At 40.5% G+C, this 14,655-nt stretch overlaps 1 protein-coding gene across 1 annotated transcript; it reads left to right on the forward strand.

Annotated features, from left to right (window-relative positions):
- The first annotated feature begins 5,860 nt into the window (after positions 1-5,860).
- LOC114141596 (zinc finger protein 2-like) lies at positions 5,861-12,607 on the forward strand. The gene is made up of 3 exons (XM_028012229.1): positions 5,861-5,991; positions 7,354-7,497; positions 11,229-12,607. Exons 1-3 carry the CDS (start codon positions 5,943-5,945, stop codon positions 11,699-11,701), a joined length of 666 nt encoding a protein of 221 aa, XP_027868030.1. The 5' UTR covers positions 5,861-5,942; the 3' UTR covers positions 11,702-12,607.
- The last annotated feature ends 2,048 nt before the right edge of the window (positions 12,608-14,655 follow it).

Consider the following 14,655-nt stretch of genomic DNA (forward strand, 5'->3'; position numbering starts at 1 on the left):
GTGGCCTTCAGTCAGACTTTCTTTGTTTAGTTGTGAAACCTCCGCCGCTCTGTTTTCACTCTCCAAACCACCAACAAACCGGGAGACAAAACCCTGAAACATGAGCGATCATGTCATTGGTTCAGAGCGATGCAGACATGTTTCTGGGTGATCCCAGCGTCAGAAACCACCACAAAGCCAAAAGCTCCATCTCAGACTCTACAGTTAGCAGGCTAAAGGTTAAAGGTCATGACAGCACCGCTAGAAAAACTGTAGAGCTGCAGAGCAGATTGGCTGAATAAAGAGAATGACGGCGTTGTGAAGCTTCCATGTTTTTCTCAGAAACGATTTAAACTATTTGCTGATTGAATCTGAGCCTGATTCCTGATAGAGACTTTGTCTGAACCGTAGCAGGATTTCACATTCTCCTTAAATCCAGGTTTCCATGGTTACCTTCCTGGACTTAATGTCTCATTTTGCTCCTCTGGACCAGTTCCTATGATGTCAGGCCCAGAGAGCGGTCTGAGTGGCCCGGTCCGTTAAGCCTGGGGGGGATAAAGTGCTGACACGGCGTTTATCAGGCTGCCTGCGGCTCGGACCAACAAGCCCCGACACATCTCTGCTTTCCTTCCAACTGTCAGAAGCAGCTTCAGGACAGAGGGCTGCTGAAGTTCACCGGGTCTGAAATAAATGAGGTTTTCCCAGAAACAGGAAGGTCTGAGTCCAAACGTCGGCCGGTCACCCGACCCAAACAGGTTCTTAATGGATACTCTGATCTGCAGAGGGACAAACATTTAAATCCCTTCCAGGTTTTTTCTGTTGTGTAAGAAAATCTGTTACTTTCACTTTGAGTCTTTAGATTCCTGCGGCTTGTTTTTGAAATGAGATTTTATTTCTCTATCATAACATCTGGGTTCATTATTTGCTCCTCCCAGATCAGCTGCAGCAGATTCTGGTGTTTAAACTGGTTTCCCTCCCCAGCATTGCAAGCCTGTCCATTTTGCTTCAGTTACTGTCAGATCCTCCTGGTTTTCAGGCCCCGGTTTGTCTGTCACCACGTATTTGCTGTCTGAATAGTTTTCGCCTTTACCAGAGATCTGGGTCGGACTCCACTTATTTATTTTTCCTCCTTATTTGTTCAGATCTTTTTGTTTTTTCTTCTTCTTTCCTGTAAATTATTGTTCAGACCAATTTGCTGCTGGAAGAGAAGTTTGAATCTGTGGCATCTCTGAGTAAAGCTTGTTTGGATAACAGCAGCTCTTCTAGCCGCCCCAGGCGCCGACATGCTGGTGCCCATATCAACTCTGCTGCTGCATGAGGCTGGAACAGACCTGCAGTGTTTTAACCGCTGGATTAGCTGAATTAGCTGAATTAGCTCCTACCCTGTGTTGCTAACAGACTTGGCAGCTCTGCTGAGGCTCCATTAGCAGATCAGGTTACTGATGGCATCTTAAAACAACAGCAGGTTTTAAAACTCCTTGACTTGAATTATAAAACAGAGATAAAAGGTTTGACAGTAAATCCTCTTTATATACCGAATGCAGGAGAATTTTGCTTTTTGTCACACTGTTTCAGATTAAAGACATTTTTATATCAGATGAACCTGAGTTAACACAACAGAGTAGAAAAATATCCAAAACAAACCTGGATGAACATGTAAAGATAATTTTTCACCTGTTTAAATCACAAGTGAACTGAATGTAGAAATTAATTCCTTCTCTGTTATTTGAGAAGTTGGGATTTTCAGGATTTATATATTTTTTAGTTCTTACTCATTAACTTACCCTACATTTTAATTTGTCACCTTTTTTATGCTTTCATGTATATTGCAATATGTTTACACTGTTAAAGCTATATTGTATTATTCCCCCTTAGCTTAGCATAAGCTAGCTTAACCTTAGCTAGCTGCTACGTGGTTGCTAAGTGTTCCTACCTTCCCCACAATGCAAAACGTTACGTTAAAAATATCTATTTTGACCAAACACAGACCCGACCCAGCAGGAGGCGTCAGCTGAGGAAGCCTCTCGGCCTCATTCAGGACCGGCCATGCGGCTCGGTTCCGTCCCGGTTCTGCGCTGTGATGGACGGCTGTTGGCTCTGGCTGGAGGCCAACCAACACATGACCCAACAGCTGGAACAAACTCAGCTCAGCAGGATGAGAAAAATGATGAGCATCCATAAAACAAATAATAAAAAACAAGATAAAACGGAGAAAACCCGTCCCACGGAACCAACAGAAACTTCTGGGTTTTATTGCAACAATGTCTCTGATGTTTGTGGGGGTTTTCCAGCAGTGGCGGAGCTAGACGTTTAAAGTTGGGGGGCCGAGGGGGCCAGGGCTATCTCGGGGGGGGGGATGAGAATGTGTGTGTAAATATATTTATATATATATATATATATATACAGGTTTTAGGAAAACGTTATTTCAAAATGTGGATATTTTAACTCTGAAGTTTGAACTAATTAATTCTGTTTCCTGACAGGAAATGTTAGCAGCGACGATGAAGAAGAGACGATCCAATCCAGTGAATCAACAACGCCTTATTATGACTACGACTACAACGTCACCTTCGATTATTACTACGGTAACAGCAGCGCTCCGGCACACGCAGCTTCAGGTTTATTCATATTTCATTTACTGACAGAAGAATCTGGGTTTTCTGTCCTTCCAGTGAATAACAGCTTCACTGGCTCAAACAAGGTGAGTAACGGCTCTGCTGCTCTCATTCATCCTTTTATTATCATCCAGTACTTTCCTCTTTAGCTGCAGTAGATACAAAGGAAATCTTTTACAACTTGAAGTCTAAACAAATTTTATTTAAGAATGATTTATTTGTTAAAAGATGATCTATCAGAAATATCCAAATCAAGTCAAAACTGGAGATGGGCTCTTATCCTGCTTCCGTTTTTACTCACTTTTAATTCAGTAAATAGAAACATTTCAGATTTAGGTGCAGAAAGTTTCTGTAAAGTTTGTTTGATGAAAAGAAGTAAATCTGCTTTAAAATGCACAACCTGGAAAAATATGTTTACAGATTAACAGTTTCCAATGAGAGAACAACGGCGACACCTGCTGGCTGCAATGTTAAAAATCATTCTAAATAAATTGTCTAAACCAGAAAACTGTCAGATCTGAGCAGAGGGAGAAATCACCCAGCAGAGTGTGCAACATGAAAATATCGCATTTATTTTGACAGAAAAGTGTTTTTGTTTTATCCAAGTGGTTCATTTTAAAAACATATTTTCTTTCTCTTTCAGACTTCTCCAGAATCGACCACTACGGTAAAGACAATAGATTCTCAATAAAAACGCAGCTTCCACGTGTTTCCGGTCTGATTTGTTTAAACTGAATATTTAGATTTTAAATATTTATAAATTAGTAAATTAGTAGCTCGTTAGCGTAGCTTGCTAGCTTGTGTTGATAGTTGCATGATTAACATTAATAGTTGAACAACATAAAACTTAAGCAACAGGAGAAATTTGAAGATTGAGCCAAGTCAGGAGAGTCTGAATTCACACACAAATTCATTAGTATGGAGCTAAATTGGTGTCGATAAAGTTTGTTTAAAAAATAAAAACAGAAGCATTTGGTGAATCAAGATATATTTTTGTTTGCATCACAAATAAATGTGAGTCAGGTGTGTTCATTAGTAAATATTGAGACCATTTTAGCTCCATAATGAATGGGATCAGGTGCTGCTGCTTGTCTCATTGTTTTTCCGATGATGATGATGACATCACGTTTCATTCTTTTGCAGATGGTCGACATCAGACAGCTCAAGTCTGAGAGCGACAACAGCAGCTGCAGATCAATAACCGACCGATCGCTGCTAATCAGCTCTCTGCTGCTGTCTCTGGCGGCTCTTTTCCACTAACAGCCATCGTTTCCATGACGATGCTGCCACTACACTCGGTTTTATTGTGTAATAAATGATTTCACTCGCATGAGGAGCCGTGTTGGTGAAGCAGCTTGAACCAAACCTTAGTGGGACGTTTGGGTTTGGACTTAAAGTCGTTGCTAATGTCTGATCAATGCTGATCCATCCAGACGGGATTTCTGTTAGCAACGATACCAGTTAGCATCTGATGGTTACCAGTTATTGATATGGGATCATTGTTCAGCCATGATGCTAAAACAGCTGTTTTAAATTCAGGGTAATTATGACACCAGGATGGGTGAATACTCCGGATAGACAACATTTTAGCCACATTAGCATAATAATCTGAAGATGAATGTATTATATCCTAACTTGGACCCAAATGAAATGTTTGTTTTTGAATTTAAATCTTTGTATTTGGTTGGACTGATCTGATTCTATTTGTCTTTTTATATAAATGGGGTCTGTTTGTTCTCATGTCTTCTGAGGTGTTGGTGTTATAAAAATAAACTGGATTTACTATTTCTATTCTATTTTTTAAGAGTATTGATGACTAAAGTTTTACATTAAAACCTGAGAACTGTCGCGATAGGTCAGTCTGATTTATTAAATTTAAGACTTTAAAGAAAAGCATCACATCATCTGCGTTCCACCTGTATCTTAGAAATCACATGTTAATATTTTAATCGTCTTTCTTTGTTACAGAGAAACCCAACAGGACCAGAACTTGGCCTGGAGAGTCAGAATTGGCTGAAAAACAGAAAAACGGAAACATTCAGGAAATGGCCAGAAGATAAATCTGAATCATTGGTTAAAGATGGATAGTAACTAATTACTTTTACTTGTGTAACAGTTTGGAGAAGAAAATGTACCTTTAGGAGTAGTTATACTACACCATACTTCTTATATTCACTTGAGTAACTTCACTATATATAAAACAAACATGCTTTAGCCGAAATTCAGCAGATTCAGACACAAATCTACAGTTTTTGTCAAAGTGAGACCTCTTGTTCATACACAAGCTTTGCTGTTCTGTTAGTTTAGAGACATCTGAAAGTAAAAAAGACTCAATAAATTATTATTGTGCTAATAAATCATCCATTAGCATTGCTTCTGCTAATCCATCCATCCATCCATCCATCCATCCCATCCCATCCTATCCCATCAGGGGTCGGGTCACGAGGTCAGCAGCCTAAGTAAGGAGGCCCAGACTTCCCTCCCCGGCCTCTTGTTCCAGCTCCTCCGGGGGAATCCCAAGGCGTTCCCAGGCCAGCCGAGAGACATCGTTTTCCCTTCCTCCTGGTGGGACCTGAACTCCTCACCAAGGAGGCGTCCAGGAGGCATCCTGACCAGATGCTCCTCAACTGGCTCCTCTCGGTGTGAAGGAGCAGCGGCTCTACTCTGAGTCCCTCCTGGATGACTGAGCTTCTCTCTCTAAGGGAGAGCCCAGCCACCCTGCAGAGAAAACCCATTTCATCCGCTTGTATCCGTGATCTGGTTCTTTCGGTCACGACCATAGATGAGGTTTGGAACGTAGATCGACCCGTAAATCGAAAGCCACATTAAAAAAACAAGCTAATTTTTTCATTTCTGGAGATAAATTTGTTCCAGTATTATTGTAAGCAAAGAAAATAGTGTACTTCAAAAATAAAATTTGAAAAAAATGTATTTCAAGAATAAAACTTTGAAAAAAAATGAACTTTTCTCATTAAAAAAAAACTTTTGTCGTAATTTAAAATGTGTATGGAATCGAATCTACAGTTATGCCGTTTGCTATTTTAAAAAAAAAATTTTTAATGTTTGCTTTTAATTTCATTTTTTCTTCAGATTTTTAAACGATTTGTTTATATGTATAGTCATACGAAATTCATATTAAATTTGAATTTCACGGTTAATAGCCAGACTGGTTTTGCTAGCTAAGGCGAGCTTGCCACTCACAACATGGCAGCGAAAGACGAGCTGTGTGGGCGGAGCAAACAGAGGAGGCAGGCAGTCGAAGGAAGGAGGACTCTTCGTTTTCAGAGCAGGAAGCTGTGATGGACATGCTGCGGTGCAGAAAGCTTCACCGAGTTTATTCACGCAGAGATGGATCCGGTTCTAAACCTGGAAGTTCGGGTTCTGCTCCACCGAACAGGTATGAAGCGCTAACACCGGAAGGACCGCTGGGACTTTCACACAGAAACAACATGGAGGCATTTCTCCCACCCAGCAGAAAATCTCAGCTTCAGTTTCTGCTGCGAGAAGTTCAGTGGTGGAGAGTTGAAGCTCCTCAGGCAGGTCACGTCAGCCATGTTTCCACTCACGTAAAGACGACCAGATCTCGCGGGAATACAACAGAGTTCAGTTTTTATCCTTTCTTCAGCATCATCCATCAGGTTTCAGGTTACCAGATGTTTCTGACTGCTATAGAAATATCTATAGCATATAGATATGTCTAGATCTGCTGCTATGGTAGCGAGGATCAGACTATAGACTGATCCTTCAGTCATTCTAACTAAAGAATGACTAAAGGATCAGTCTTTCTTTAGTTAGAATGACTGATCCTAGTAGAAATTCAGTAGAGGGAAAAACTCAACTTGCGTTACACCTGGAGTTTGTATTAAAATGTACTTTAAATTTTAAATGATGTTCTGTATAACTACATCAAACAAATACACTTCATTGCTTCAAACTAAACTTAAAAAAGAGAAGAAGACAAGAAGGAGAAAACAGGAACTGAACCACAGAGAAACTGAAAGATTCCAGGAATCCTGGACAATTATTGATAACAGGAAAGTCTGTCTGCTTAAAGGAAAATGAAAAAGAAATTATAGAAACTGAACTAAAACTGCTGTTTGGTTTGAATATTCCCAACCTGCAGATGTAGCCGCTCACATCCGACTCATCTGTTGTATGAACTCTGCGTTGTGTGTAATCGGCAAAGGGAACCAGGAGACGAGGAGACCGGGGCGTATTGCAGCAGTAGGGCAGGTTTATTCTGTTTAAAACAAGAATATATCAGCACTCCAGTTCTTGGGCTCTGGCTTTCCCACACACACCTTAACCAATCAAAAGAACAAAAATGACCACATTGGCACGGTAAACTCAATAAATGTCATTAACGTGGGAATTAAGTACCCAGTACAGTGCTGCGCTAAACATAAAACAGTTGGGGAACAACATATAACAACTTGTGAGTTTGGCAAACATACTTTTAAGGACATTTTGAATACTTTAATACACAAACAGAGGACAGCTTTGTACGCTTACCTCTCCCCAGCGCAGCTTGGCGCGAACTGAGGAGGGCAGCGCGAACACACAGGATATGACGAGGAGACAGGAAACAAGAAAATAAAAGCTTCTCCGCCAAAATAAAATGCAATTCAAAAACTAAGAAAAACAAATATACACAGGTAATGAGGATGGATTTGAGGTGAAATATAACCAGTTTTACACACTTGCTACACAGATGATATTCAGACCGACTGGTGAAAAAGATCTTATTTTTTCCCTGCAGACGTCCAACAGCAACGTGTCTGCAAACAGGAGAGGGTTCTGAAACAGGAGGAGTCTGGTCTGGACCAGGAGGAACCAGAACCTCCGGATATTAAAGAGGAGCAGAACCGGACTCCTACGGACGAACAGGGAAAACCAAACAAGTGTGAGTTCTGTGGGAAAATCCAGAAACAGAAGTTGTCCAGGTCCTGAAGCATATAGGAATATTAAATTATACGGAGCTGAAATTAATTCTTTAAATCCAAACATGGACTAAATTATTCTACACCAAAAATGTTAATGTACTATTATGGCTCTTTTCTTTCTTTCTCCCTTCCTTATTGAACATTCACAAACTAATTTTTAAAAGCACAATATGTTTGTACTTGGTGTTTCATTGGATTACAATAAACTCAATATTTCATATTTCATCTAATGCACGGCGCTTACAGGAATTGTACCAAACTATTTAGAAAGGGACGGATTCAAACATGAATCTCACCATTTGATATCCTGAACCAGATTGTAGCAGCCAGTTTACATCTACTGTCGAACCATGCCAAAGTTTTTTTGATAAAGATTTTTAAGGAAAAAAGTAAAACTCCAACACTAGCTACCCAAGGCTAATGCTAGCGCATCTGTGCTAAAGAAGCAGGCAATCCCGTGAGATTAGCATAAGACGATAGAAACCATGTCAACTGTCATGGAGGATGTTATTGAATGTGTGACTATAGAAATACTCCTGGAAAAACTGAAGAATGTCTTTATGAGCTGCACCTGGATGAACTATAGAAATATTATATATTAGAAATAACTGGATGGAAGAAAAATGTAGAAAAGTTCATCAAAACGTTGCATTTATCTGTGAGGATTTCAACATTGATCTAAACCAGGTGCAGTCTAAAATCACCAGGCCCGGGGGAATATATAACATAATATTTATAATATTAATAAATGATTTAACTGGTTATTTACCAGTGTTCACAGTCTGTAAAACACCAGAAGGCAGTTCAGATGGTTCGATCAGAAGAGTCATCCACATGACTGGATATTAATTTGTAGAATAAACTATTCAGCATATGAAGATTTTTTCTGAATAATTAAATTACTATATGATAAAAATAACTGTCCAGTTAAGGAAAATAAGGTGAAAAGCAGAAAAATGAGCAGTGGATCACAAAAGGAAAACAAAACGCATGTACAGAAAAAAAACAATATCCATCCATCTTCTTCCGCTTATCCGAGGTCGGGTCGCGGGGGTAGCAGCTTCAGAAGGGAGGCCCAGACTTCCCTCTCCCCAGCCACTTCTTCTAGCTCCTCCGGGGGAATCCCGAGGCGTTCCCAGGCCAGCCGAGAGACATAGTCCCTCCAGCGTGTCCTGGGTCTTCCCCGGGGCCTCCTCCCGGTGGGACGTGCCCGGAACACCTCACCAGGGAGGCGTCCAGGAGGCATCCTGACCAGATGCCCAAGCCACCTCAACTGGCTCCTCTCGATGTGAAGGAGCAGCGGCTCTACTCTGAGTCCCTCCCGGATGACTGAGCTTCTCACCCTATCTCTAAGGGAGAGCCCAGCCACCCTACGGAGAAAACCCATTTCGGCCGCTTGTATCCGCGATCTCGTTCTTTCGGTCATGACCCAAAGCTCATGACCATAGATGAGGGTGGGAACGTAGATCGACCGGTAAATCGAGAGCTTCGCTTTTTGGCTCAGCTCTCTCTTCACCACGACGGACCGGTACAGCGCCCGCTTGATGGCAGACGCTGCGCCAATCCGCCTGTCGATCTCCCGCTCCCTTCTTCCCCCATTCGTGAACAAGATCCCGAGATACTTAAACTCCTCCACTTGGGGCAGGACACCCCCCCTGACCCGGAGAAGGCACTCTACCCTTTTCCGGCTCAAGACCATGGCCTCGGATTTGATTAAAACAACATTTTAGGGAATTTATAAAACATGAAACATGAAAACCATTAAAAAGGTGATTGATTGAATTTCTAAACATTAACTTACATTTGTAATTTATCATTCCAAACGGGACAATTTCCCAACAAAATGAAGACAGCAAAGATCAAACCAATGTATAAAACTGGCAATAATCACTAATTACAGGTCTGTCTCTCTTCTCCCTCTGGTCTCTAAAATCCTAGAAAAACGTTTTAAGAAGAGACTAAAAAGTTCATAGAAAGACATTCACTACTTAGCAGCAGTCAGAATGGATTCAGAGTAAATCGGTCAACATCACCAGCCGTAAATTACCAAAGCAACAGATAGTAAGAAATTATCTGTAGGGGTTTTCATAGATCTAAAGAAAACTTTGATATCTTCATTTAAAAATTAGAACTTTATGTAGTTTGAACTGGATGAGGAGTTATTTAAAGAGCAGAAAACAATTTGTGAAAATGGGAGACATTGAATCTGATTGTCTGGAGATTGTATGTGGGGAACCTCAAGGGTCAGAACTGGGACCAGTTTGATTTAATTTGTATATAAACTACATAAGCAAAGTTTCTAATGTATTAAAATTTGTCTCTGGTGAAAACTTACAACAACTTCTGTCCATCCATAGTCGCCTCAGAAACCAGGAAATTAAAGAAATAGTTTGACAACAATAAATTACCACTAAATTTGAACAAGATTAAAATCATCGTTTTTGGAAACTTACAAAAATATTAAAATTCAAGTTCAGACAGAGGGTGTAACTCTAGAAAGAGTTTATGTTCATAAGTTTCTCGGTGTAATAAATGACAGAATCAGTTGGAAACCTCAAATTAAACATTTACTGAATAAACTCAGTAGAAGCAAATCAATCCTGGCTAAAGCCAAACATCTTCTAAATAATAAATCACTTCATATTCTTTATAAATCTCTGATTTTTTTTTTTACATATTTAACATATTAGTGTGGGGAATTAATTACAAAAGCTCTTTACAGCCACTGAGTTTCCTGCAGAACCGAGCCGAAAGAATCATAATGTTGGTCATTATGAGACCAAAACCCGTTATTCTTAAAATCTAGAATTATTAAAATTGAAGAGCTGGTGGGATTAAAAATTGCTGAAATTCTGTTTAAGGCGTCTAATAATCTGCAGCCTGAGCTCATAGAGAGCAAGTTTTATGAAACAGAAGGAGGATAAAAGCTAAACTCAAACTTAAGGATTCGTAGTTTAACATCAAGAAAGAGCTTTTGAATTTCAATTCATGGAACAAGTTAAATGAGGAGTTAAAACAAAGTCAAAATTTTATACAATTTAAGAGGAAATATAAGGAAGTAATTTTCACAAGGAATAGAAATATGGGTGAGAATTAGCACTAATGTGTAAATTGAGGCTAACGCATATGAGTGGGTGGATATGGATGTATGGATGTATATACTTAGACATGTAAACCCAGATAAAATGAAAAATGAATTAACCTATGTCATTTTCTTAATTTATTTTAATAATGTGGGATCATCTGAAAATATAGTGAGTTTTTGGGGTAGGAGTTCATAACTTTCTTACATCTTCCTACTCCTTTTCAAGCACATTAAGATTTTTGTACAAAAATATGTCTTTTTCATTTCTTACTCGTGTGTGATTTTATACTTCTATCATGTTCGGAATAAATAAATAAAATGTTACTCGCTGTCTCAAGGCTAGCATAGATGACTATTCCTGTCATCTGCCAACGTCGTCCGATCGTTAATCAGACAGCAGCTAGCTTCAGATGGGATGTAGCCTCCTGCTACAAGAAAGTAGCCACTGCTTGGCGCGCTGGTCTTAATTTTGGCCCTAATGCCATCCCATAAAAACAAAGTCAAATACATGTAATTCCTGACTGAACCAGTTGGTGGCAGCCTTTCTCATACAGCAAATGAAGTAGCTTCTCACTAAACTCGCTTTTCTTCTTCTTTTGTCTCCAGGCCAACGGGACGTTATCTTGGATACTCAGCTTATAAAACAGGAGAATATTTCCAGACTGGACCAGGAGGAACCAGAACCTCCACAGATCAAAGAGGAAGAGAAGAATCCACGCTGCAGTCAGGCCGAAAACCAGCTTGAACTGAACCAGGAGACCAAGGCCGTTATTTTGACCGCTGCTAACGAGGAACAAGACCAAAGTGAATCCGAGCCAAACCGGAACCAGCTCAGAAGAACCAGCAGTGAAGCAGACACCTCACCCGTCTCAGGGAGTCGGAGCGACACAGAATCAGATCAGAAACCTCTGCAGTGTTCCCACTGTGGGAAAACGTTTGTGTGTAGAGCCAAACTGACGGCTCACACACGAGTTCACACTGGAGAGAATCAGTTTGTTTGTAAAATGTGTGGAAAAAGATTCAGAACCAACGATTGCTTAAAACGACATGTGCTAATCCACACAGGTGAGAAACCTTAGATTTGTGAGATCTGTGGGAAACGATTCAGGCAGAGCTGCTACTTATCAGTTCACACCAGAACCCACACCAGAGAGAAACAGTACCACTGTGAGGCGTGTGGGAAAAGTTTCCCCAACAACTCCGCTTTGCGCAGTCACACCAGTGTCCACACGGCGGAGAGGCCACATGCGTGTGAAGAATGTGGGAAAAGGTTCGGACGGAAGGGAACATTAGACAAACACAGGAGAACCCACACCGGAGAGAAACCGTATTTCTGTGAGACGTGTGGAAAACTTTTCAGAGACAGCTACACGTTATCGCAGCACATAAAAATCCACACGAGGTAATAAACCAGAGCGGAGTTGCCATGGTGACCATGTGAGAAGTCTGACTGCAGTCGGCGAGTCATGAAAGTTTCAAAATCAACACCGATAAAAAGAAATGAATCATTTTAAAAACGTTCTTAGTTTATTACCCACAGCAAACATTGGTTTGTTTCTTTGCTTCTCTATTTAGCAGCCGCTGGGCTGACAGCTGATTAACATCTTCTGCCATTAATTCGTGCTGCAGCAGAAAGGAGCTGCAGCACTCCATTTGGACACTAAATCCAGACAAATATTTTGTAAATCAGAATTTCTGGTTGTGAATTAGATTTTGCAGAATTGTAGAATAAAATGTCTGAACATTTCACTAATTAGAACAAACTTAGAATCCAGAGAAACTACTCATTACCTTAGATCAACTTTATCAGGACAAGAATCCAGAGAAACTATTCACGAGCTACGATTTAGCTTAGCACTAATAGCTAACGTTAAAACTTTACTGCGCTGAGCTTCCCCTGCAATATTTCCAGGTAAATTTTAAAGCGCTAATTGACTTGGCTGTTTTATAAACTTTCAGTGGAATAAAGTTTGAGGTCTGTTGAATTCTTCAAGTAGTCAGACATTAATTTTGGTTAATTTGAAGTGAGTGAAGATTGTTTACGAAGGATTTCCATTTCCTCTCATCAAATTTTCACATTCCCCAAAAACCATTTCAAACGGGAAACATTCAGGAACAAAATGAGATGTAAACATAAATACAGTATCAAAGGGCATTATAGAATATGTCATGTAAAAATTAAATTGAGCTGAAGGTTCTAGTGCCGAGGACAGATATTTGAATGGCTTTCCTGTAAATATTTTCCATAATAAAAATGTTAACATAAGTTCTGCATCACTAAGGTCACATTTTCAATTCCAAATCCAACAGCCTGATTTGTTAAATAAATTTTTGTCACTATAATGTTCCTCATGTCCTCCTCCACCTGTGATGCTGTTACCCCGCAACCTTGGAGGGCTGAGGGTAATGTAGGTGATGGTCTTCCCTCAACGTGTGGTGCTGTGGTATAGAAAAGATGAGGCACACACGTTAAGCTTTTGCCAGCATAACAGGAAGATTTATTCTTCTTGTGTGCTCAGTCCTTTCTATACCACCAACGCGACAGCGTCCCTAGCGGCCGCGCGCGGAATTGCACGGACGAAATTAAACAAAACTATCTAACTTATTACAAAAATTAAAAATACAAAATGAAAAATAATGTTGGGGTGCCTATTTTTCTACTTCTTGGTTTTTATTCACTAATAACTTGTTTTTCCACCCCTCTACACTCTCCCTCACTTAAAAAAAAAATGTCTCCTGACATTAACAATTTCTTGTGTGATGTCTCACTGTATGGGAGTGTACTGCTGATACACATGTGGATGTGAATATGGAATATAGGGAAATGGCAGTAGACCAGGAGTCATTGGGAAGGGTTGGTTGAACAGCAATGGACTAACACCTGCACTCCAACAGCTATATGATGGCTGGCCAAGTGTCTCATATGTTAGTCTTTCTGTTGGTCTCCCTCTTCTCTCTGATCTCCGTATATCATTTTCCACTCTGGTTTCATCCATCTCCATCTGATCCGGATCTCTTTCACACATTTCAGATCTTTCTCCAGTTTCAGCAGCATTTCTTTTACTGACAGTTGTTTCTCTTTCAGAGGGACAGAACTCTTCAGCTGTTGCACGCAGATTATTTTGATTTTCTGGGTTCTGTCTTGTCACGTGTCCTTGTTCAAGATTTTGAGTTTGGTTTGACTGTAGTTGTTGTGGGTTTACAAATCCATAACACGGGATTCTGTTCCGGAGGTTATAATGGTAAGTAAACTCTTCTTCTTCTTCTTCTTCTTCTTCTTCTTCTTCTTCTTCTTCATCAGAGTCATGCATTTCAGGTTCATTCTCACATCTTTCAGTTTGTTGCTTACTTTTCCGTTTTGTCCGTTCTCTCACAGGAAGTTCATCCTCCAGAGGTAGGTCGTTGACAGGCAGCAGTAGGTTTCTGTGAAGCACACGCATGGTTTTGTTACCTCTCTCTGGCTGCACTTTATAGACCGGTCCATCCCCCATTCTTTCAATCACGCGGTACACCGCCTGCTCCCAGTATGAACGGAGTTTACCTGGACCTCCCCGTTCCGAGAGATTTTTAACCAGGACTCTATCACCTGCCTGGAGAGCGACACCTGTGGCACGTCTGTCATATTGCTTTTTGCCTTTAGCTGAAGACTTTTGACTGTTGTTGGCAGCTATTTGGTATGCCACACGCATCCTTTCAGCCCACGTTTTAACAAAGGTTTGATGGTTGCAGTTTTCAGTCTCTCTCCTGGTGCCAAAGAGCAAATCGACTGGTAGACGTGGTGCCCTGCCATACAATAGGAAGAAAGGCGAGTATCCTGTCGCTTCGTGCCTCGTGCAATTATATGCATGCACGATTTGTGGCAGATGATCTTTCCATTCACTCTTTTTCTCCTCTTGTAAGGTGCGCAACATCTGGAGAAGCGTGCGGTTCAGTCGTTCCACTGGATTGCACTGAGGATGATAGGGAGTGGTGCGTGAGTGAGAAATTCCTGAGAGTTGTTGTAATCTTTGGAATAAGCTATTCTCAAACTCAC

The sequence above is a fragment of the Xiphophorus couchianus genome, chromosome 3, assembly GCF_001444195.1.
Source record: "Xiphophorus couchianus chromosome 3, X_couchianus-1.0, whole genome shotgun sequence".
NCBI lineage: Eukaryota > Metazoa > Chordata > Actinopteri > Cyprinodontiformes > Poeciliidae > Xiphophorus > Xiphophorus couchianus.